At 41.0% G+C, this 23,824-nt stretch overlaps 5 protein-coding genes across 7 annotated transcripts; 3 read left to right on the top strand and 2 right to left on the bottom strand.

Annotated features, from left to right (window-relative positions):
- Positions 1–1,745: 1,745 nt before the first annotated feature.
- LOC108114462 (neurotactin) lies at positions 1,746–13,500 on the top strand. Of its 2 annotated transcripts, none has more exons than XM_017225466.2 (3): positions 1,746–2,230; positions 9,710–10,362; positions 10,427–13,500. In XM_017225466.2, the coding sequence occupies exons 2-3, from the start codon at positions 9,753–9,755 to the stop codon at positions 12,355–12,357; spliced, it is 2,541 nt and encodes an 846-aa protein (XP_017080955.1). In that variant the 5' UTR covers positions 1,746–2,230; positions 9,710–9,752; the 3' UTR covers positions 12,358–13,500. The 2 variants fall into 2 exon arrangements, with proteins under 2 accessions (XP_017080955.1, XP_017080956.1); XM_017225467.2 differs by lacking the exon at positions 1,746–2,230 and adding an exon at positions 9,542–9,648.
- Positions 13,423–15,835, bottom strand: LOC108114463 (E3 ubiquitin-protein ligase RFWD3). Its single transcript, XM_017225468.1, has 3 exons — positions 15,814–15,835; positions 14,230–15,728; positions 13,423–14,168 (listed from the first exon to the last, which is right to left on the bottom strand). Exons 2-3 carry the CDS (start codon positions 15,704–15,706, stop codon positions 13,609–13,611), a joined length of 2,037 nt encoding a protein of 678 aa, XP_017080957.1. The 5' UTR covers positions 15,707–15,728; positions 15,814–15,835; the 3' UTR covers positions 13,423–13,608.
- Positions 15,836–16,375: 540 nt separating this feature from the next.
- LOC108114732 (cold shock domain-containing protein CG9705) lies at positions 16,376–18,725 on the top strand. Of its 2 annotated transcripts, none has more exons than XM_017225843.2 (4): positions 16,376–16,681; positions 16,841–17,058; positions 17,758–17,880; positions 17,958–18,725. In XM_017225843.2, the coding sequence occupies exons 2-4, from the start codon at positions 16,925–16,927 to the stop codon at positions 18,130–18,132; spliced, it is 432 nt and encodes a 143-aa protein (XP_017081332.1). In that variant the 5' UTR covers positions 16,376–16,681; positions 16,841–16,924; the 3' UTR covers positions 18,133–18,725. The 2 variants fall into 2 exon arrangements, with proteins under 2 accessions (XP_017081332.1, XP_017081331.1); XM_017225842.2 differs by having other exon boundaries at positions 16,766–17,058.
- A 719-nt stretch (positions 18,726–19,444) lies between these two features.
- On the top strand, positions 19,445–21,788 carry LOC108114604 (acetyl-coenzyme A transporter 1). The gene is made up of 3 exons (XM_017225665.1): positions 19,445–19,691; positions 19,752–21,156; positions 21,421–21,788. Exons 2-3 carry the CDS (start codon positions 19,753–19,755, stop codon positions 21,592–21,594), a joined length of 1,578 nt encoding a protein of 525 aa, XP_017081154.1. The 5' UTR covers positions 19,445–19,691; position 19,752; the 3' UTR covers positions 21,595–21,788.
- On the bottom strand, positions 21,779–23,528 carry LOC108114605 (eukaryotic translation initiation factor 3 subunit E). Its single transcript, XM_017225666.1, has 3 exons — positions 23,320–23,528; positions 22,832–23,224; positions 21,779–22,710 (listed from the first exon to the last, which is right to left on the bottom strand). The coding sequence occupies exons 1-3, from the start codon at positions 23,407–23,409 to the stop codon at positions 21,886–21,888; spliced, it is 1,308 nt and encodes a 435-aa protein (XP_017081155.1). The 5' UTR covers positions 23,410–23,528; the 3' UTR covers positions 21,779–21,885.
- Between the last annotated feature and the right edge of the window lie 296 nt (positions 23,529–23,824).

The following is a 23,824-nucleotide window of genomic DNA, read 5'->3' as shown; positions in this document are numbered from 1 at the left end:
CATGCGTCAAACTCTAACGTAACTCGAGCTTGCCGTACCTTTATATTCTTTTCTTTCCTATAATATTTCTTCTGTTTTTCGGTAGCAGATGTCACCTAACATCATGTCTAATGAAATGCTTCAGTAGCTCCACAATGAAATAGGGAACCCTCATAGTTCGGGGCGTGAAAGTTGTTGACATGTGGGTAGAGGGTAGTACCATTGGAAGGGGTACTATTTGTAGAAGGCATATAGAAACGGCCACTAATCCATTCCTAGCACGTGTCGTCATGGCTTCTGCTCTAATCATTCAACTGGCCCAAGTTCAATAAGAATATTAAGTAAGTATATTGATAGCACTAATATTTAATTCAGATTAAAAATTATTTTACTGGTCAATTAATTATTAACTTTCTATACAAGCCGATTATTAGATCAGTAGACAGATCGAAAGAAATCCCCATCACCATTTCCATTGCGCAAAAGCTGACATGAAGAATAATCATACTTTGTTTACCTCCCAAAAGAAGTGGATTTTCTCAAGGGTAGGGATATGAAACCGAATGCCAAAAAAGGGGTGTTGAGAAGGGGTTTGGCAAGGGTTAGTGCTGTAATGACGCATCAGGACTTGGAATTTCCCTACAAACCCAGGCCAGATGTCTCAGCGACCTAAACTGCGCTTCAACACTTGCCAATTGATGCGCATTCGAAAACGAGTTTTTGAAACCAAAATAAGAACCTTAACTCAAACCTAAAATATCCTATCAACAAACTTCTAGCAGCCGGTTTCCTTTTGTTTCCTGTCTTCTTTTTAGGGAAAGGATAATATAACCAGAAACTTATTAAGAGGGGTGAATAATAAAATACTTTCTTAGAGGACTTTGCTTATAAAATATTTCTAAACCCATGAAATGACTAAAACATTAAACAATATTTCACAATCATAAGTTTACCATAAAGTCTAAAAACCAATGCTTTAACATTAATTTGTTATTTATATTAAAATATTTTTTTCATTGCACTGCCACCTATTGCTTAGGCTTGGAACAACAAAAGATCTTATTTTATGCATCACGAAACCTTTCGAAAATTACAATACCTTTGAAAAACACCATAGAATATTTGGCACTTACTGTACAGGAAAACAAAGCAATGCATGCTGAGAGTGAGAGACAGAGAGCATCACTTGGAGAGAGTGCAGGAGAGAGTCTGCTGCTCTTGCCACTTTCCAGCCACCCCTATGAGGGTGCTTGCCCCTCTCCACTTTCCAATTAATACTTCCCAAGCCGGCTGTTTTACGAGAGAGAGAAACTGAGAGCAGGAGCATAAACAGACAGTGGCTTCCAGTGCACAGTGAGGCAGTTGAATGGAAAATTTAAATGGATATGTTGCAAGAAAATAAAGTATTTAAAGATTAGTATTTTACATTTATTTACTTTTATTTTACTAACGATTTTTAAACTTAATTTTTCAGACAAACAACTTTTCGACAATTTTATTTTTTGTCAGTAAAAATGCTAAAAACAGTCAGGGAATCAACATTTTTTCTCAAAAACGATTTATAAACTAAGGGAAAACGGTAAATGTAGTTTAAAGGTAAAACATGTTCTTTCTTCTATGTCAAATGTGTTGATATTTATGGAATCATGAATGGAACTCATCCTTCCCCTCTTTCCAAGATGAGAGCACGAGAGTGCCAATAAGAGAGAGTTTGTTTTCAGTGGTTAGTCCGACTCTTCTTCCACTGCCGGCTGTGGAAGTCGAGGCAGCGTCAGTTAGAGCCACACTCTCTTGGACGGCGCACGCTTTTTCCTCTTTTCCGCAACACAAACACACAGCGACACACAAACACATACCCTCGCCAAACAGACGCGACTTGAAAGAAAACAAAATCAAAATCGGCGCAAAAAAGGAATAAATTTCAATATTCCTATTGTGAAAGTTTTATATTTAGTGAAAATAATATATTAACATAAAAAAAAAACATCGCAACTATTTTTGTGCATTTTGTTTTGCTCTGTGCCGAAAGAGCGGATGAAAGAAAAACCGCAATAAATCAAAAAGAAAAATTTGTACGTTTGTTATACACACCTAAGTGTCCTGGAGGAAGGACTTCGCATTCTTTTAAGCCACCCGCTGTTTCCACGGACTGAAGGATTATTCCCAATTGCCACATTTCAACAGCATCGCAATAAAAAACAAAGCACAGCAACACACTTATTATTCTGTGTTTGCGTGTATTGAACATCAGGTAAGAATCACAATTCGTAATAAAGGACCTCTGGGAATTAAAAAAAGGAATGGCAGATGAGTAAACAAAGATATCTAAATGGATACTAACATTCCGTATGCCAAGGAAAACATCGTTTTTGAAAGTTTTTTAATAATTTGTTAATATTTGATTATGTGAAAAATGTAAACATAATAATGCGAGATTGTAAAATTTTATAAATTTCCGATCAATCAAAATATTCTTATTTATATTTTAACAGCGTAAAAATGAATCTACATTCCTTTAAGTTCAGCACTCAATATCTAGTTTTTAGGAATTTGTAAATTTACTTATAAAAAATGTGCTTGCAAAACCTTTATCAGCCGGAAACCACAATCTCGCCGAATACTTTATTAATATAGCGCAATATTAAAATATCCCAAACAACTCAAATGAATTTTCTAAGCTTTAATCTTTATTAATGACGTCTAATGTCATGAAATTAAATCATAATCCTCCACAATCCCTAATTACCGAAGAAACATCTTACCAAAACAATTTAAATGGCGTCTCCAGGAAAACATTTTATTTGGGGGCCCTTAATAAGATTAATGGGGCTTCACGATTCATTGATATAATCCTCCGTAACATCGCACACCCATCATCATCATCATCATCGTATGCGCCTTGGGGTCTAATGGCTCGTGTCAATGATCAGAGACAGCTCTTTCCCCTTTTGATTCCACATTTTCCAGCCTTCTAATGGCTTGCGTCTTGGGAAAACATAACCATTTGACATAAATCACAGGCCTGACAAATCCTTTTGAACATTTCATAAACATAATGTGTGCTAATCCTCAGATTTTTCAATCCATCAACATTCAGAGGAAGATTCTTGGGGATGGAGTAGATCCAAAAATAGGCCGACCCTTTTGGATCATTTGTATGCACAGGCAGACGCCAGCTAGAATTAATCCCCAAAAAGTGATTCAGTAAACAAATGGAAAAGGAAATCGTTGAAGGGATACCAGGAAAAGAGGCAATAATTCAATGATGAATTAATAGGCGTAGGGAAAAAACGATCACAAAACTCCCGGGATCTTCAGAGAAAGTTCCAGTTGGCAGCTGCTACTTTTCGATTCGCTCTAGAAAGAGACTTCCGGGGAACCGTGCAACTAAAAAGTAAGGAAAACATCAACAAAGCCAAACAGAGGCACACAAAAAAAAGAGACGTGAAGATGCCCGGCTGACGCAACATTTGCATTCGGAAAGAGATTTATTGAGGCAACTCCCCCTTGACTTTTCACTCCAACTTCCCTCATTGTTTTGCCAAGTTTTTTTCAAAAGACAAAAGCCGACAGCCCTGGTGATGAGTCTGCTTTCCATAGTATCTCATTTTCTCACTTTACCCCAAAATGTATGTGTAATCAAAAAGTTTTCTTTACAATTCAATTTGAAATTGTTGTTGTTCCTTATGTAAGTTTGGCCGCTTTCACTTGAAAAGTAAACAGCAATTAAGAAAAAACACAACAAGGAAAATGCTGGAAGAATATCAAACACAGTTTTCAACACTTTGTCTCGCTCTCAAAGATAAACAATCCGTCGTTCGTAGATGTGGAGTTCATGGTCAAACAGTTTAAACAAAAATGCAGTTTTCATTTAGGAAATTGTAAATCCATCAGCACTAGGAACTTGAAAGTCAAGTACTGCTGGGCTAGCATCCCAAAAAAATCCGAACCCCTCAAGAGCTGCTGACAATTGACTAATGAGGGTTACGGGGAACTCTGGTGCATATCATAAATATTTTCCGTTGACAATTTGAATTGCCTTGCAAGGAGTTTTGCTTCGAGGAACTCTCAGGGTTCTTATCATCAAGGAAATCTTTGCTTATCTGACTGGAAAAGAAACGTCGGGCTAGAAAAAATGTGCAATAAAATGAGATGACATACGGAGAGGGGCAGTTATAAGTTGAGTAGACACAAAGGTTCTAAGGTGTAGACATCAAGATACTCATTGTTTTAAAGGAGCTGAATTATTTAGCTTATTCTTAATACTTTTTACCGAATTAGATAATATCCTGATTTTATGGATACTTAGTAATAAAATCTCTTGACACTGAAAAATATGTTAGAAACTGTATAATTCCGTTTATCTATGAGATTCTTGATACCATCAACTCATTTACATTTTACAGAAGAATATTTTAAATTTTGAATGTATTTAAAAAGCAAAAAGTATACCCCAGAAAACTCGAGGGAACAGGGTAACAACAAACATTTAAAAACCAACACATCTCAAGGTTATCCCATCCATATCTTCAAGAGCTGTTTGTCCCTCGAGTGTAATTACAAATTCATAAAAATGCCCTGTTTGAAGTGGAAATCTTGTTCCCATTTTGTTTGCTCTTCCCACTCCCAATTGTGTTTTTTGTTGTTGTGTGCTACACCAATCCCCTCGTCCTGGATCTGGATCTAGGCGCCTTCCGCAGATCCTTTGAGGTTTTGGGACTCTCCGTTGCTCGTTTACCAATTTCCGCTCTCTACCTGCCCCAGGAGATTATTATTCATCAAAATATAAAGAGGGGAGACCACTGAGAATTCACATCGCACGTGCATAAACCTTTGGGTTTTGCGGTTTTTGGTTTCTCCGACTCTAGTGCACTGAAAACAAATTTAAATCTTTCTGAATAATGTTTTGAGTATCTATGTTTCTTATATGGGTTTATAATAGGACTAGAAACTCTTCATAACAAAAGATTTCTAAGGTGTAACAACTATTCTTTATGAATTCATTCGTTTCCTAAATAATCATTGTTTTTCTTAGTGTAACCCATGCTCGAGTGAACCCATCTCCGCCTTCATTTCACTGACCCCTTCCGCAATGTTTTTAGAACACGTGTCAGTTCTGTTCATTAATCACCCTTCTTTTGATTGCCTGGCGAATATGTGGCTCATCATTTTCCATTCTCCCACTTGGCCAACTTCAATAAATTGCCATGAAATTAAGTAACTTGAACCAAAATCCACAACACGGCATGATAAATCGTTAGATCAGAATATTAAAAGTTAATTTTAAAATGACCCGAGGGCATTTTGTAACCAGAAGGAGGAGGCCCAATCTCCACCAGGAGTCCATTAGCATGGCGTCCGGATAACAAATTGACTTCGTTAGAAGTTTTGCGATTTCCCTCGTCGTTCGTTGTCTGCCTCTTTTCCGTCATGGAAATTGGAGGCGCAAATTGAAAAATTATTTAGCCTGAGGTTATTGAATCTAAATCGCTGATTGCAGGTGCTCTTAGTTGGGAAAATGAGTGCACTGGAAAGTGCAATTCAATAGTAAAAAGGTTTAAGTTTATCTAAAAATTCAAATAAAGTATTTAGAGACAGAGTTTTAATGAACTCTATACTTATTTAAGGTTTATAAAATTAAATAAAATGGAACAAGCTTTATGATTCAAAAATTAATATAATATAAACCTTTTATGTTAGTTTTGTTTTTCCCTGTGTATTGGCCAAACAGAAATGCATTGCAATTAAATCCAATTGTTGTTTAGACTGTCTAGACAAATTTCCTCGTACAAATACATAATTATAAACAGGAGTTGCAGCGCTTAAGCGCTTATTCTTATCAGCAGATCTTAATTTGCGGGCTTCAGAGTGTCCTGAAATTGTTCAAATTCCCTGTTAAATTGAGCATAAACACCGCCCACGCACACAAAAACACTATGAAAAGTGCATGTCAAAATAGTGTGTCCTTTTTTATTTTTTATTATCCACCTTACGGCATCTCGCTCACACTTTTTACTGCCTTTTCGCACGCGCACGACAAATGATCAAGACGCCATCTGGTGGTGGGCGGCAGCAATTTTAGTTGGCCACAAGTCAAAACGGGTGGTAAAAAGGGATAGAGTGTGTAAAGGAGAGATAGGAAGGCAACAGGAAACGTAATAAATAATAATAACAGGACGCAGATCGGTTAGCCCTCCCACACTCCTCCCCCAACTACTGTTTTTTCTACCACTAACTTCTCTTTCCCCTTTATTTCGTCCCCCTCTTTTTGTCATTTCCTTCGCACTGTTTTCGTTTCATGCTTCGCTGCCGTTAGTTGGACAAAAGCTAAGGTACAAATATTTTACAGTAGTATTCGAATACTTTATATCCTTTAAGCAGTTACGTGGTATTGACATTGTATTTTTTAAATTTTAGCTTGGGAATAATAATAATAATATTTTAAATTATAATCATTTATAACTTTTATTAAATAATATATACTTTTCTACTCAAAAAGTAACACATATAATACAAAAAAGAACGAATAATACCAACAGAGACACAGGTTGCGTCTTTAGCAGCAGTTTGCGTCGCAAACTTTTCACCCGTTGTCGCTTTCCCGCTCATGACTAGTAGTTATCTCCCCCAACTGTAATTTCCTTTTCCACACGACTCTGTTACTCACTCCCTCGAGCAGAATAAATGGCCTAAAGCAATTGCATTTTTATGCATTTCAAAGTGTTTCTTGACATGTTTCGAGATACTAGACATTTCACCAGAATTTATTTGTTGCGCTTAAGTTGGGATCTACAAGGGTTTATTTGGTGGTTAATTGGGGGGATTTGTTGTTTGGTCATGTTGCAGGATAGTTTAGTATGATTTCTAGAAGTTCGAGGGATAAAGTATACAATAAAAGGAACTTTAAGTCAAACTTAGAGCTTTATTTCTATTGTTCCTGGAATGAGTTCAACAATTTTTTATTTATATGTGAAATATTAAATATAAAACTTTATATCAAACATCTAAGTCGTCGAGTTATAATGTTTGTTCTGTGGTTTTTCCTTCAACCTTATACCACTGTACAACTTTCCAAGTTGTCGTATCCCTCAACATGTTGTGGTCATTTTTTTATGTTTTAACGGCAATTTCCATGTGTAGCACTAAAAAAAACCAAAGAGTGGAGTGAAATTCAGGGATAATAAAAAAAGGAAGCAGGGTTGGGGGGAGTGGCTATGAGAAGGAAGTCGAATGGCATGTCAAACGCAAGTTTCGAATTTGATTTAATTTACGAGCCAAGACCAATTACAGCCCAGTCACATATGCCGCAAAGAATCGAAGGGAAAAAGAAGGTTGAGGGGCGTTACAAGTGACGGACTGCGTGACTTGACGACATGGAACCATTTTCCTTCTTTTTTGCGCTTTTCATTGCGTTTTGGGTGCGTCAACTCTGTTTGTTCGACCCCCACTGAAAAAATTATATTTCCACAGACATTTCTCGCCTAATTAACAATGATCGTTGTGAGGAATGTGTCTGCGTAGAGCTCTATAAATAAATGTCAAGTTTTTGCTATATTTTAATTTAGCTTCTAATAATTAATAATGTTTGGACAGTAAGTTTAGGAAGAACATTATATTCAGGAATTTTTTTGAAATAAATTAAGTGAAAAGTTCAAAAACTGCTCTTAAGGAATGACTCACTAACAAATAGTTACATATGTATATTCTTCCGAAACATAAACTTTTATTGGCCACTCTATAAAAACTTTCAGTATAAAGTAAGACAGAAAAAGATTTAATTCTATGCTACCAGAATGAGTTAAAACCAAATCTTAAGTTTTATAGACATATTGTCAAGATTTTTAGTACGCTCTATAAAGATGCACATTCGAGATAGTGGCCGAAGATACTCCACTTCCAGTGAACTGTAATTACTTTGACCTGCTTCTGTTTAGAGAAGGGAATAGAACGAGTACTATATACTGTAGACAGCGGCAAGAACAACAAGGAGGCTTATATGCCTCTGGCCCCATGACTTCGTCCACAACACTACGGCCAGAAACTTATCTCTGCCCTTTCCCGCCAGTCGTGGTAATACTCTGAAATCCGATTCAATTGGATTGCAATGTGACGCGTTGTTTCAACCCAACTCATTCCCCACGTCCCTCTTTTTTGCTTTCCAGAACCATGTGTGACACTCTTTTCACTTTCGATACGCAACTTTGTCGAGTTGCTTTCGATTTTTCTACATTTTCATTTTGTATTTTCCCTCTGCAGTGTCACTCTTCCAGTTGACCAAATCGCTCGAAGGCGGGAAAACTTAGAGAATGAACCGATAATGATGAGAGATTATGGCACGCAACGCAATTTGAACTTTAAGTTCACATTTTAATGGAATTTCGGTTGATTTACATGACAGAGGTCGAGACTTGGCATCGTTTTTCGTTTCTTTCCATATCTTCCATGTCGTCGTCTCTTTTGGCTTGGGTTTTGGGTTTCATGCGTGCAAGTAATGGACTTGTAATGCTCCCAATGGGGAAATAATGGGGGAAAACAGTCCACTGGACATGAAGTGCATCTTAAAAAACTATTGAGATAAGTTTAGTGGGTCAAATGAGACGAAAATTATATTGATATTTGAATTTATGTATTACAAAATAAATTAAAATGATGATGAATTTTATTCTGTAAATAATATTTAGACGGTTTATAGAAAAAAGTTTTATTATATACATTATTAGAAATTAGAAAGTCGTATGCCCATTTAGATAATTTTAGTCTGCCTGAAATCCTTAAAAATATTTCAGCTCAGAGTTATTTTGACTAAAAAGAAACCCAAATCTTTTTTAAATGATCACGTATTTGACTTGTCGCTCGACTAATGTCATTCTAATGTCCGGCTCATTAAAAGAGTCAGGCAAAGTCAACGTTTGAGGTGTTTAAAAAAGAAAATTCTCATGACTTCTGGCACTTTCTGGTGCGGTCAATTAGCCTGGACGTGATTTGCTACTGCAATCCCGCTGCGAGCGGCGTTCCAGGCATAATGATGCAAAAGGTCGCGTCGAATGTCCTTGGATGCTTTCCACGTTGATTTTATAGTTTTTCGCTAATTAAAAATGTTTTTCGGAGAACGTGGGACGTGTGAAAAGCGACAAGGCGCACGTACCAAAAAGGGAAAAGAAGAAAACTAAATAAATGCCTAAGAAGGAAGCGATCCGGTACGGGGATTGGATCAAAAACTGATCGGCATGCAGCTGGTTCTGCTCTCTTAATAAATTTGCGGTCTTCCCGCCCCGAAACCAAATGCCATGCTGCCAGGATATGCTGAGGGAAATACGAGCAAATTTTCCACGGCTACCTGAGTAGATTCCCATTTTCCAGGTAGGATTTTCAACTATAAGTTCAGGTAGAGAGGAGAGAGAGAGAGGGAATGGAAAACCCTCAAGTAATTGTGCAAGGACAAAGGAAGAGCTTGGCAGCCGGCTATGACATTTGCCCGGATCAGCTGCTTATCCTTAGGTCAGGAATTTTCACCAGAGCAGTATAAAAACCGTGTGCAGCTGAAATCGCTAGCTAGAAGCATTTCAGCCAGCGATCGTGATAGATCCTAGATCGTAGATCCCTAAAAATACGTCACTAAAAAACCAAAGCCAAAGTGTAACCTAGTTATTTTTTTTTAACTAAGTCAAGGTTTGTCCTACAAAGGACTTCGTAATCCAAAACATTAACTAAGAAACTATTTTTTTTTCAGAATTTTCGCAGAGTTCTCTAAACGTTCGTGAGTCATCTTCAATATGGGCGAACTCGAAGAGAAGGAAACCCCGCCCACTGAGACGACAGCGGCCCAGCAAGAGTCGCTCGAGGAGCCCAAGGAAACCGACAAAATGCTTGACAAAAAAGAAGATTGCAAGGAGAAGACACCAAGTCCGCAAACTTCGAAGCCCTCATCTCCCAATGCAGCAAAGAAATCCTCACCTGTAGAGGAGAGAAAAATCGATGTTGCTGAACTAGAGAAGCCCAAATCGGGAAATGGTGAAGAGATTATCGATATTCCCGCCGAAAACGGTACAAAACCCGATGGCGGTGATGACAAGAAGATCAGCAAGGAGGAGCGCGAGGTTAAGCCCAAGAAGATCCCGATCGGAGGTCTCAAGCTGCCCGGCTTTTTCATGAAGAACAAACCCAAGGCGGAAGGTGATGGCGCCGAGGGCGAGCTGCTAGAAAAGGAAAAGGAGGATGAAAAAGATAAGGAAGCAAATGGAGATGCAGCCACAGGCTCTGGCAAGGATGAGCAGAAGTCGCGTCCAGGTCTGGGAGAACGCTTGCGTAACTTGTTTACCCGCAAACCATCCGCCGAGAAGGAAAAGAAGCAGCTGGTCAACGGTGATGCCGATGCCAAGTCTGGTTAGTAAATATGAGATTATCTCTCTGGGATTAAGCTATAACTAATTTATATTATTGTTTACAGAAGCAACTGCTGAAGCTACTCCCGGTGATGATGCCTCCGATGCACCAACAAAGCGTGGACTCCTGAACGCCATTAAGCTGCCAATTGCTAACAAGTTGCGCAAAAACAAGAATGACGATGATGTGGAGCTGGGTTTGGGCAAGGCCGGTCTAGCCTCGATGGAGACCTTAGATGATTCCCTCAAGGATCAGGACACGGTCGACCGGGCTCCCGTTAAGACAAACGGTACCGAGGAGCTAAAGGGCGAGCTCAAGGATGAGAAACTGGCGGCGGAGGAAAAAATAGCCGCTGCGGAGGAGGAGCAAAATCGACCCGTCTCACTATTGACTCGTCTGAGAGGCTACAAGTGCAGTGTTGACGATGCGCTGATTGTCTTTGGCATCCTTCTGTTCGTGCTTCTGTTGGCCGTGATTGGTTTTGTGCTGACCCACGAGTCTTTGACATCGCCACCGTTGCGTGAAGGACGCTACATCATGGCAGTGACGGGATGCGGACCAGTAGAGGGTGTAAAAGAGGATGGAGCTTTCGCCTTCCGTGGTATTCCCTATGCGAAGCCACCTGTGGACAGGCTGAGATGGAAACCGGCCGAATTGATCGATGACATCAATATGTGTTGGAATGATACTCTGCAAACGCACAACAGCAGTGTGGTGTGCACACAGCGATTGGGCAATGGCACCACCGTGGGCGACGAGGACTGCCTCTATCTGGATGTTGTTACTCCCCATGTGCGGTACAGCAATCCCCTGCCAGTGGTAGTGCTGATTGGCGCTGAATCTTTGGCTGGTCCTTCGCCGGGTATACTCCGTCCATCGGCTCGCTACTCTCGATCGCACGATGTGATCTTTGTGCGTCCCAATTTCCGTTTGGGTGTCTTTGGCTTCCTCGCTTTGGATGCTTTAACCAAAGAGGCACATCCTCCCACGTCTGGAAACTATGGGCTTACCGATATCATTGCCGTGTTGAACTGGATCAAGCTGAACATTGTGCACTTTGGCGGAGACCCGAAGTCCGTCACTTTGCTTGGTCACAGGGCTGGAGCCACTCTCGTGACCCTTTTGGTTAACTCACAGAAAGTCAAGGGTCTCTACACCAGGGCATGGGCCACATCTGGATCAGCCATTCTGCCTGGAAAACCCTTGAGCGAATCTAGCAAACTCAACGACCAGCTGATGGCCACCCTCGAATGTGCGGATGTTCAATGCCTACGTGAAGCATCCAGCGAACGACTTTGGGCCGCCACTCCTGACACCTGGTTGCACTTCCCCGTTGATCTGCCACAGCCCCAGGAGGCGAATGCCAGCGGCAGCCGTCACGAGTGGTTGGTTCTCGATGGAGATGTAGTCTTTGAACATCCTTCAGATACCTGGAAACGTGAACAGTCCAACGACGAACCGATGTTGGTCATAGGTGCCACTGCCCATGAGGCCCACACCGAGAAACTGCGCGAATTACATACAAACTGGACGCGTGACGAGGTGCGAGCTTATCTAGAAAACTCCCAGATTGGAGCAATGGGACTCACCGAGGAGGTTATCGAAAAGTACAATGCCAGCAGCTATGCGTCGCTGGTTGCCATCATCTCGGACATACGAAGCGTTTGCCCGCTGCTCACGATTGCGAGACAGCAGCCTAAGGTGCCGTTCTATGTCGTCACCCAGGGCGAGGGAGCGGATCAGCTGGCCACCGTGGATGCCGATGTCCAGGCCATTCTGGGTCGCTATGAACCGCACACTGTGGAGCAGCGTCGCTACGTATCTGCCATGCAGCAATTATTCTATTACTATGTGTCCCATGGCACGGTGCAGTCATTTGACAAGGACCGTCGGGTCATCAATGTTGGCCAGGATGCCCAGCCTGAGGAGGACTACTCGCCATGCAACTACTGGATCAGTAAGGACATAGTGCCGCGATATGCGCGCGTCGATTAAGCGAACCAAAATCCCAAATTCTAGCCCTTCTCTTCTAATCTTTCTCACCTGTTTATCCGCCTGGGAATCGATTATCTCATTCAGCTTGGTTGCTGCGTCCGTTTCTATTAAGCTTAAAGCCACATAAAAAGTAGGATTTCAACTTCCAATAGAGTGAAATATTGCGGTTGCTTTAAATTTAATAGGAACCGAATACCGAATCAATGCCTAAGAATTTTCCGACTTCGTTTCGAGTTTAGTTTAGCCTAAGTTAATTTAGTGTTTATATAAATATATATAATGATATGTGTAACGGATATTTAGTTATCGTTCAGTTTAAGTTGAAAGTCTTAAGTTATGATGACTCCATACGTTTGTTCACACGAATACGTATTTCTCTAATCTTAACATTAACGAACACAAAAACACACACAGACACAAAACAGCAAAAACACAAATAAAACATCACAAAATATACAAAATTATACTTGAAAAGTATAGATCTGCGTCTTTCAACTATCCAACACACTAATCTATATGCTATACTATAAACCATATACAACTATATACATAGGTGTAAATGCCACAGAGGTTTTTGATTTACCAAAAAGATAGAAACAAAAAAAGAAAACCCGCAAACGACCAACGATAAAACTTTTTTGATACAATTTTACAAGACTCAAGACTCAAGAGAAGCAAACCGAATTCATTAAGATTTAGTTGGGTTTTGCCAAAGCTGGACAGCTTGCGTGTGCCGCTCAAAACTCGTTGAAAGTTTAAGATCGATAGGATTTTTCCAAAAGCTAAAAATGTTGAAAACATTTCGAGACTGTCAGGAATGAATTTAGACATCTATTTAATCATTCGATCATTTCCACAATTCACTTAGGTGTAACTATATTTACCCATATATGTAAATCGAATACTGTACGGATAACAACACATTTTTGTATAGCTTTATATGTATATTATTAATCGAACCAACATTTTCTATTGTTTTATACAAGACTTATCCACAACAGACTTCGAGCATTCAAAAATTGAAACCAGGAATCAAAAACAGAACATGGAGTACACAATATAGAATTATGTTCAGAGAAATATTGTATGCAAACCATAAGGTTGACAAATGTTTAATAAACGGAAATAATGAAAAACTTAAAATAAAAACTAAACTTTTCAGGGGTCACCTATTTCATAGAAATCAACTAAAAATAAGCACTTAATTCTTTGGACATTTTCATGGAAAATTAATCTACATGCACACAAAGCTCATCGCTTGGAACTGTTAACCTTGTAGACGCGACATTTATTGTCGGTGAGGGCGGCCAAGTAGGATCCGGCCTGCGTGGCCACAGGGCAGATATCGTATATTACTTCGTTCACGGGCATTGTTTGTACTCGCTCCTCCCGCCGCACATCGTGCATCATAAGCTGTTTGCTGTCCTGAAGATAGCCTACAACCAGTGTATTATCCTCGACGCCCAGTTGGGTCGGTCGCGTCATAATTGGCGTGGCCTTTGACCCATAGATGGTGGCCATCTCTTTCAGCACTGGCGTACCATCGATCTTGTCCAGTCGGCCAAGTATAAACCGGGACTGCGGCGAATTTGTATTCGAGCGGGCCGATATAAGCACCGTGTCCTGCACGGCATCGTACTGCATGGACAAGAAGGGTCCCTCCACATTGAGTCGAGTGGGCACAGCCGTATCACTGGCCGAAGCGTACTCATAAAAAGAGAGAGCCGTCAGCTGACAGACAAGAAAACCGCCGCTGGTGAAAGTCTTATTTGGTGGAACTGGAACTATATGTATCACAGGACTAAAGTTATCTAAAAAGGAAAACGAATTTTTGAAAACATAGATCCATATTTACAGTGTCATATGACTTACCTTCCGCTTGAAACTCGCAGAGTATGTTCTCGGGAAACCGCAAATCATAGATATAAACACATCCTCGCAGATCCCCGCCGTATAAAAAGTGCTCCCGCTCATTACGGTCCAGCGCACACGACCAAAGCATCTTGTCGTGAGCTGTGAACATGGACGAGCAAAGTCGCGTTCTTATATCAAAGATTTTTATCTTTGGCTCCCGACTAGCCACCGTGAGCAAGTGCTGGGATTCGCTAAATGCAATGTCTCTGATCAATAGCGCCGAAGTGTGTAGGAAGTGTAATGGCTTGAAGCTGGGCGGATCAATAAAGCGCACTCCATAGCCGGGAAACAAGTTCTGGGCACTCTTTTGTGAGGCCACTAATATGGAGTGCTTGGCGGAATAAAGAAGTACTCGACAGCCGGGCTCTCGGGTGATCTCGAAGTTCTTCTCCATATATAGACGATGTGAAGCCAGCTGGTGAATGCTCTTCTGACTACCATCTGAATCACCTCCAAAGGCTCCTCGACTACCACCTGCCCTTACCAGCTCTTTTAACCGTTCATTATCCTTCTGCAGTAGCATTAACTTCTCGAGGGTTAGAGTTTGGCCGAGCTTTGCGGTTGCTAGCTCTGTGGTAAGGGTCTGGGTACGACGGCGTTCAGCCTCCAGTTGCTCCCTAATATCAGTGTCCAACATTTGGATGCGCTTAGCGTACAGGTGGCGGATGTCTCTAAATGTGGCCTTTGTTTTGCACTGGGGACACACTTTTACAGACGATTGCCGTTGGCTTTCGTTTAACCATCGGCGTATGCAGGATTCTCCAAAGAGGTGACCACAGCGCAGTGAAACCAATCGATGATCACCACTCATCTCCCAACAATCTAGACAAATAGGGCATGTTAAACCATCGTCTTCTTCATCCGCAATTATGGGCTTGCTTTCGGGTGATTTTTTCAGACTTTTATCGGCAGCGGCGGAAAGCCGTTTACGTTTTTTGGGCGGTGATGGTGTGTCCAATGAGATTACCCCTGTCTCTTGACCTTGGTTTCGGCGGGAAGTAGTAGGCGGTGTAGGCACAGGTGGAGGGTCTATAAAAGCTACTTCAGGAATTCTGTTCTGCGGTTGGTCTGCCTGGTCGGGTTCCAGGTTCTGATCAGCCTGGTCTTGAGGTTCTTGATTGAGATTTGGTTCTTGGTTCTGATCATGCATTTGGTTCTCAATCGGCACATCCACAGGCTGATCTCTAATTGGCTCCGCATTTTCCTCTGCTGTAGAGACATTATCTGCATTAACTTCCGCATCAAGAGCTTCGTATTCTCCCTCCATTTCTTGTAGCACAATGTCAGGATCAAAGTCAGGATTCTGAGTCATAATCCGCTGCCAGTTTTGCCTGTGTGCAACGGGCTGATCGGATTCCCTGCTGTCCGATGAGTAAATTTCCGGATCCACGACGCCCTCGACATCTGCGTCTCCGTCGCTCCCCGTATCACTCATATATGATGGGAATTAAGAAATTCTAGTAGGAAAAATAAGGGTTTTAATTAGTTGTTGATCATTTTTAAGACAAATATTAGCGTCTTTTAATTTAGAGATGGACAAACTTGGAGATGGTGGTATGAGCGTGTATAGGTAGTGATGGGCAAAACTGATAAAACTATCGGATCCTGTTTAGACATGAGCAAGTTGTTTTGTTAATCATGTTTTCTTATAATTATATACATATATTTTATATATTACTTTTCCTAACAATAATTTGAAATAAAGTTCAAATGTGGGTTTGACAAATAAATGCATTGGTTGTCCGTTGCAGAATTCAGTATTACTTTAAGTAATGACTACAATACCTATTATAACTCGTTATGTTTCTGACGTATAGATACGAATATTTATGTTTAACATTTAATTGGAATATAAATTATTTGAATTCATAAGATTATAACTGATATTATGTCTTAGAATGTCTCGTGTTCAACAGATAACAAAATGCATCATTTTCCCCACCGATTAATCCAAGATATTAAAGAAGAAATTTTTTTTACAAATTTAACAAATATTAATATTGTATTGTATTATTTTAATTTTTTAAGTTGCTATAAACATCGATTACCAATAAAGCTAAGCGATAACAGCTTTTAGGTGTTCTTGGCAAAATTGGAACGGTCACTCTAAATCTGACTTGACGCCTCCGCCGCCATTCGTTGAAAAAGTAAAATCTTTTGAAAGCGCGCATAAAACCGGGATAATACCAAACGTAAAAACTGAAAAAAATCGTCAGATTCCAAAGTGCATAAAAGGCATACGATAAAGTTGAGTAAAGGGTGATAACACAACTTAAGCAACCGGCATTTCTCATAGCGGCAATAAATTGCATCAGTGTGCGAGTGTCTCCTAAAAAAGCCAAGCCAAGAATCTACAATTTTGGGCTGTTAATATTCAAGAGGTGCTAAATAATAGCACGTGAAGTTTAAGGTAAGCTGGTGAACTACAGGGGAAATAAGCGCAACGCAATTTGCTGGCTGACTAACCCGCCCCCCGTGGCCTTGAACTCGACAGACTTGGCTGCCGTCCACTCACCCATATATATAAACGCATATATATATATATATATATATTATATACAAACGCAAGCCGCTTCTACTAACTGAAGAGAAGAGAGGAAAGGAAAAGCGGGAAGAACGTAGAACTCAGAAAGTAAACGAAAAGAAGAAAGCCATGGCCGAGCCAAGGACGCCCGAGAAGCTGCTGACCGCCAAGCCGCCGGTGTTCCACCACAACAGCCATAGCCCCAATGCCTCGCTGCAGCTGCCCAGTCCCATTATAACAAGGCGCACTCGCACGGCCTCGACGTAAGTCCTCCTGCTCAATCACCAAACCACCCACTAGCAACCCAGCCACCCTATTGACCCCTAAAACAACTTTGGCCATTAGCCGAGAAGCTTTACATAGGGGGTTCCGGGGGCCAAATTAACACCATAAATGCAAATTGGAATGATTGCTGGTTATTTCTACAACTTTTTAGTTTTTTTTTTTTTTAAATTAAAGTAAGACGTTTCTGGGATTTAAAAAAATATTTATAAAACACGTTTATTTATTTATTTCTATTACTGAGCATGCTTTAAAGAAAATTAAAGGATTATTATAGCTTCCGGAATAATTATTAAATATTCAAGAACATTCTAAAATTGCAATTAGTGAAAACTTACCACTTCAATAATTTAAAGATTTTCATTTAATGTTTTAAACATTCCTTCTTACGATAGAAAGATATTTGATTTTTTTAAGAAAAGCAGCCAAAACATGAGAGTTTAGGAAAACTCTATGCTAGTTTAATTTTATGCTTTTACATTTAATATGTAGATTTAGGTATAAAGTCCTTTTAAAATTATAAATCCTCGGGTAACCCTTTGGAATATAATCCCCGTACTTAATTGTGACATCCGCCCATGTCCCTTCATCTGCCATTGATTTAATTGTCTCTTCCCGCTTTTTCCTTTTTCTAAACGCTGCCAAAATATAAACACGCGCAAACTCAAAAAAAAAAACAGTTCCGCTCGGGCCTTGGAAAATCCGGTTGTGACCGGCATTGTGAAATCCTTCAGCCGCACCAAAGGACACGGCTTCATTACACCCCATGCCGGCGGAGAGGACGTTTTCTGCCACGTTTCTGAGTAAGTGGATAAATAATGCATGCGCAACCTTTGAGCTGGGCTCTTTAAAGCATACAAAAATATAATCATTTCCCCAGCATCGAAGGTGAATATGTGCCCATGCCCGGGGACGAGGTCAAATACCGACTGTGCGCCATTCCGCCCAAGTATGAAAAGCACCAGGCGGTGCACGTGCAGATTAGCAACCTGACGCCTGAGGTGCACCACAAGTGGGAGGAGCCATTCTTTGGCGGCTCCTCTCCTGCCAAGTAAAACCATGGGGAGCAAGTCCAGGATACGGAGTGCGGGAGCGGAAAAATGAGCAGTTAAAAGCTAAATGGCCTTCCAAGAAATTTAATTGAGCTAGAGCACGCCACCCGAGATGAGCGAAATGGAAACCCGAACAGAACAATAACCATGAAAGTAAATGAAAGCATAGCAAACGAAGCAGCCAGGAAAAACAGCCGAAACCGAAACCATACCGGAACGTAATAGAATAGAGAACAACAGGCCTGCCATCCATCCAGCGAGCAGCAGCATCTCCAGAGTTTCAATTGAACACTTAATTAGAATTTAAGCTAAGCTATGAAAGTCAAACAAAACAGTCACAAACATTGCCTTTTCCTCTGGAAGAGCGAAGAGCAATCGAAACCAGTTTCGAGTATATTATTATTATTGAAAAACGTATGTATTTGGAAATTGAAATTGTTATTCGAAAAGCCAGTGGCGCTGCGACCCCGTTGCGGTGGAGCCTGTATCAGTAATTACTTTTAATTATAACGAAACATCTGAATGTGTTCGCCAAGCAAACAAGTAAAATGCTCTCAGTAATTCAATTTATTATTAAAACAAAAGCTGCAAAACAATCATGTCGGTGATTCTTTTATGGAGTGGTGTGGGAGTTGTATATTAACTACAGGCTGATGGGTTTATTTTTGTAAATACAGTGCCGGAAACATAAATATGAGTCATGCTGAAAAATTCAAAAATATGGTTTAAAAATTTTTTTTATTGATGCCCATATTATTTTATTTAAATGAATTCCTTAAATATTAGACAGGTGTAATATATTTTTTAGGATTAACACAGGTTGTACAAAAAAGTTTACAATCAATTAAATATTTGAAAAGTTATTCGTCTATAAAAATATTATTTTACCCGTATGTGTAGTTTTGGTTACAATTTCCAACAATCGCGAAGAATCTTATCAGAGTCGATTCAAGTACTTTTCGCAGCTGAATACATCAAAATAAAAAACGAATAAGAAAAAAACCGAACATTTAAATATTTCCATCAAATTAAATACAAAAAATGATTATAAAACACCCTTCATTAAAATGTTGATATTTAGTATAGAAACAAAATTACATATTTCATTTCGCAATGTTAAATTTAGCTTCTACGTACATAATTTATACATACATACTTTACAGCTTGGCTTATCAAAGTAAAGCTAAAATAACCTTGCAACTCACACTCCCAGTATGGATTATAATTTCATAAGCCTCCCGCCTCCACGTTTAAATTTCAAGTGATAAGTGTGACCATAGCCGCTGTTTATAGCAACTGCATATGTACTGCGGAGTCGAGTCGCTATAAAAAAAATATTGGAACGTCAACAAACATATGCCACGAAAGAAAATATTTCGATTAGTAGGAATATGATTTAGTTAAAAGTAAAAGAGGCGGAGATTTCTAACCAGTTCAGTTATATATCAAATGAAATTAAAGACAAACCAAGTGATATTATTAGGAAATTGAGAAAAAGCTCGGCATTTGAGTGACGTGGACCTGGGACATTTGTTGTTATTTGTTGGTGATTAGAAAAACAGGTGAGCCGGTGGCCTCCAAGAAGGCATATCAAAATAATACATTCTTCATTGTATAAATAGAATGTCCGCCATAAGGAGGAAGCCAACGGGCAGCAATGCCGACCAGGAGTTGCTCATTGCAGAGCACCCAAAACCAGAGAAGGAGGTGGAACACCAAAAACCGGACATTCGTGGAGACCGAAGGAATATAGCCATACTGCTGTTTCTGTATGTACTGCAGGGTATACCCATTGGACTTATAGCAGCCATTCCCATGTTGCTTCAAAATCGGGGAGCCAGCTACAAGCAGCAGGCGGAGTTCTCCTTTGCCTACTGGCCGTTCAGTCTGAAGCTTTTGTGGGCTCCTATTGTGGACTCCCTGTACATCCGAAGATTTGGCCGCCGGAAATCTTGGCTGGTCCCAGTGCAGTACCTTCTAGGCGCATTCATGTTGCTTCTTTCCCTCCACGTAGATCGTTGGTTGGGGGGAAATGGTGTGGATCCAAATGTCCCACTGCTGACGTTGCTATTCTTCCTGCTCAACTTCCTAGCCGCCACCCAGGATATTGCTGTGGATGGCTGGGCCTTGACCATGCTTAAACGATGCAATGTTGGATATGCCTCCACTTGCAATAGTGTGGGCCAAACAGCTGGCTATTTCCTGGGCTATGTTGTGTTCATTGCCCTGGAGTCCAAGGATTTCTGTAACACTTATCTGAGAGATGTGCCTCTGGAGGAGGGCATGATCACGCTGCCGCGCTTTCTTTGGTTCTGGGGAATCACTTTCGTTGTGGCTACCACCTTGGTGGCTATTTTTAAGAAAGAAAACGACATTGAGGATGCACACATGGACGCACGCTACACCGAGGAGCACGAGTTAAACATCCATGAGAGTTACAAGATCCTGTGGGACATGGTACGCATGCGTCCTGTCCAGATCCTAGCTGTTATCCTGCTCACCGTAAAGGTCACGTTTGCTGCCTCAGATGCTGTGACCAGCTTGAAGTTAATTGATGCTGGAGTGCCCAAGGATAAGCTGGCTTTGTTGGCTATTCCCCTTATTCCACTGCAGCTCATCCTGCCGCTGGCGGTAGGTCGCTATACGAACGGACCACGTCCCATGGACATTTATCTAAAGGCCATTCCCTATCGCATTATTATGGCCACGGTAGCCACTGGCTTAGCTTATATCACACCCTACATAATTCGTGGAGGAGTCGTGCCTGTTTATTACTACGTCCTGCTGATCACTAGTTATGCCATCTACCAAATATTCCTGTACTCCATGTTCGTTGCCGCCATGGCCTTCTTTGCCAAGATCTCCGACCCCGCTGTGGGTGGCACTTACATGACATTCCTTAACACTTTGTGCAATCTGGGCGGAAATTGGCCCAACACTGTGGTTCTGTGGTTAGTGGATGTGCTGACCTGGAAGCAGTGCTCCAGTAATGCGGAGAACACCTGCCAGGGCAAGGAGGAGCAACAGGTGAGTGACTTGGAAGATTATCATATTTAAATATTTAAATAATTTAATTTGTAAGTTAGTTTTTTTAGAAATAAATTTATATTCAAAGTTAAAAAAGACTTCGAGCTGTAGCGCACATTTTCCTCTAAAGAGTATAGATAACATATCTTTAAACTTCCCCAGAGTTCTCCACACTTTTTTTCCAAGAATAAAAGATTTTTCATTTCAGCTCTGATTTTAAAATAATGTTTGTGCTAATAACCTGTTTCTTTATTCTTCCTACAGAGCTGTGAAGCGTCGTCGGGCAAGTGCGAGATTACCTTCGATGGCTACTATTTGGAGTCGGGAATTTGCGTCCTGTACGGCATCGTGTGGCTGATGCTGGTGCGTAAATGGATCGTATATCTGCAGGACCTGCCCGTGCGATCCTGGCTGGTGGTGAAGCAGAAGTCGCGGTAGCAATCAATAGTGTGATCCGGCGCCAGATACTCATTCAGATCCAGCACCGACTTGTAGGTACAAGCAACTAATTCTAGGATTAGGAGACGTTTGCATTCTGTAGGCTAGAGAAATTACAAATTCCCGCCTTGGTATTGTTTTTTGTATAACTCAAATTCCAAAGGAAATAAAATCAAATGTTGAATTGAGCGAAAGGATATGATGTTGGTTTATTCGCTCGACTGCGCGCAATCATCGGTGTTTAAAGGGTACAAAGTGTCTTAACTTAATTGTGGATAAAAAGTCAGCAATTTAGTAGTACTTCCAGGAGTCGACAGATTCCTGATTCTGCTTCTGCTTGCTCTTGCGCTCAATCAAACCGGCCAAATGCTCCGACCGCATGGACAGCGAGTCGATCTTCTCCACCAGCTGCTGGTAGGGACTCAGCGGCTGGGTGCCCATCACCACATGGCCCAGTTTGGAATCGATCTTGGCATTAAGCCGGGCATTACGGATGAGGTTGACAATCCAGCACTCCGCCTCATTGGGCTTCATGTTCAGCTTATCGGCCAGCATGCTAATGGTGATGCACTGGTGAATGCGGCAGAATGTCTCGAAGATCATCAAACGAGCATCCTCCACGAACTCATTAAGACAGGCTACGATGAAGAAGTCGTTAAGGATCACAGTCTGGCACTCGTGCAACTTCAGACGCGCTCCCTCGAAGTCAAAGTTCACGTACAGGCACTCCAAGAACTCGGTGATGGGATCGCGGTAAGTGTATGACTCCTGCTGGATCACCTTGATCAAATCCTTCAGAGCGTTGCGGCGAGTTCTGTTGATCACAACGGCGGTGGCCAAATAACGCATGATGTGTGGGCACATCGTCTGGATAGCGTTCAAATACAGTGGCTTGTACAGGAACATCTCAATAATGAGATCACGTCCCTTGGGGTGGTTGAAGAAGACCAGTACTGACCAGTGGATCAACCAGGTGCGCTGCTGCAGGGCCTGAATGGTGCTGAAGTTGGCGCTGTCGATGTAGTCGCGCAGACGAGTCAGATCCTCCAGAGCGGTGTTCCAGTTGAGGGTCAGGATCTCAGCAGCCAGTTTGCCCCACAGCACATTCAGGTAGTTCTATGTGGTTAGGAAGACAAGTTTAAGGATAAATAAAATAATGAATATCTCAAGCGGTTAAGCTGAAATGCCGAATAGAGGATCAGACCCCTTTTTTCCGCTAAGAAAGATTTATACGCACCTTGTCGTTGGGGGACATGACGATCAGGCAGAAGTACAGGTACGAGGTGGACTCTTGATAGTTACCGCACTCGTAGAGGTACTTGGCTAGCTTATAGGCGCTCTCCAAGTGTTCCACCTTGAAATTGTAGTCCTTCTGTAGGGCGTTGACGAAGGTTTTTGAATCCTTCATGCTCTCGCCGTTCTTGAGAATGTCGGTAGCCTTCATGATGGGTGCCACCTCGTTCTGGAGCTGCTTAAGGGTGGCCAGGACCTCTGCCTTGCGTTGCACCAGTTCCTCAGGCATCTCCTGGCTAAGATTAAGACGCTTGCGGGTGTCCATCGTGTAATCAATCATGTTCGTCTTGTTAACCGTCTCTAGGATGTACTCCAGCAACTCCTGCTGGTTGTAGATCTGAAACGGAAGTCAAATATATGTAGATTACCCATAGTTATGTACTGGTGACACGGCAAAGCGCTGGCGGAGCACCGCCTGGTCGGTTTTCTAACCTCCTTGCCGCACAAGAACTCCAGCAGCGGGAAGGTCAAATGCCTGTCCAGATATTGACAGTTGATGCGGGTCAGGTCGAAATTAGCCATGATTGCTGCTGTTTTATTACGTTTTCACAATGAAATTTACACGCAAAATCGGCAGAAAAATACGCGTGCGAAAGGCAAACAGTGTGCCCAGGGGCGAAAAGAATGACGCCCGTTTAGTGTTGCCAAGGGATGGAAGTGCGCAAAAGCCAAACGAATACTACAAAACTGAAAATAGTATTTTTGTTAAAATCCAATAATGGCGCGTTTATTTAAAATAAAAATACGAGATATTTTAAAAATAGATTATAAAATTACAACAAACGGATGACGACATATATTCCCCCTAATTATTTTGTAATATTCTCAGTTTTAAATTATTTTAAAACATGGCAAAAGTGTGTGTATAAATACCATTGGCAAGTTAAAATTTAAAATGATTATAATATATTCATTTTTTTTTAAACGTTTAAGTGCT

The sequence above is a fragment of the Drosophila eugracilis genome, unplaced genomic scaffold (genome assembly GCF_018153835.1).
Source record: "Drosophila eugracilis isolate 14026-0451.02 unplaced genomic scaffold, ASM1815383v1 contig_2154, whole genome shotgun sequence".
NCBI lineage: Eukaryota > Metazoa > Arthropoda > Insecta > Diptera > Drosophilidae > Drosophila > Drosophila eugracilis.
The sequence above is the reverse complement of the archived record's forward strand: the minus strand, read 5'-3'. Positions and strand labels throughout refer to the sequence as shown.

Bases quoted from the DNA above. Each gene is read 5' to 3' on its own strand.
- LOC108114462 (XM_017225466.2), top strand. From the start codon at position 9,753: ATGGGCGAACTCGAAGAGAAGGAAACCCCGCCCACTGAGACGACAGCG. The intron at 10,363-10,426 runs GTTAGTAAATAT...TATTGTTTACAG, and splicing joins TGATGCCGATGCCAAGTCTG to AAGCAACTGCTGAAGCTACT.
- LOC108114463 (XM_017225468.1), bottom strand. From the start codon at position 15,706: ATGAGTGATACGGGGAGCGACGGAGACGCAGATGTCGAGGGCGTCGTG. The intron at 14,169-14,229 runs GTAAGTCATATG...TTTCCTTTTTAG, and splicing joins CTGCGAGTTTCAAGCGGAAG to ATAACTTTAGTCCTGTGATA.
- LOC108114732 (XM_017225843.2), top strand. From the start codon at position 16,925: ATGGCCGAGCCAAGGACGCCCGAGAAGCTGCTGACCGCCAAGCCGCCG. The intron at 17,059-17,757 runs GTAAGTCCTCCT...AAAAAAAAACAG, and splicing joins CGCACTCGCACGGCCTCGAC to TTCCGCTCGGGCCTTGGAAA. The intron at 17,881-17,957 runs GTAAGTGGATAA...TCATTTCCCCAG, and splicing joins GTTTTCTGCCACGTTTCTGA to CATCGAAGGTGAATATGTGC.
- LOC108114604 (XM_017225665.1), top strand. From the start codon at position 19,753: ATGTCCGCCATAAGGAGGAAGCCAACGGGCAGCAATGCCGACCAGGAG. The intron at 21,157-21,420 runs GTGAGTGACTTG...TTCTTCCTACAG, and splicing joins AGGGCAAGGAGGAGCAACAG to AGCTGTGAAGCGTCGTCGGG.
- LOC108114605 (XM_017225666.1), bottom strand. From the start codon at position 23,409: ATGGCTAATTTCGACCTGACCCGCATCAACTGTCAATATCTGGACAGG. The intron at 23,225-23,319 runs GTTAGAAAACCG...CTTCCGTTTCAG, and splicing joins AGTTCTTGTGCGGCAAGGAG to ATCTACAACCAGCAGGAGTT. The intron at 22,711-22,831 runs GTGCGTATAAAT...CTAACCACATAG, and splicing joins TCATGTCCCCCAACGACAAG to AACTACCTGAATGTGCTGTG.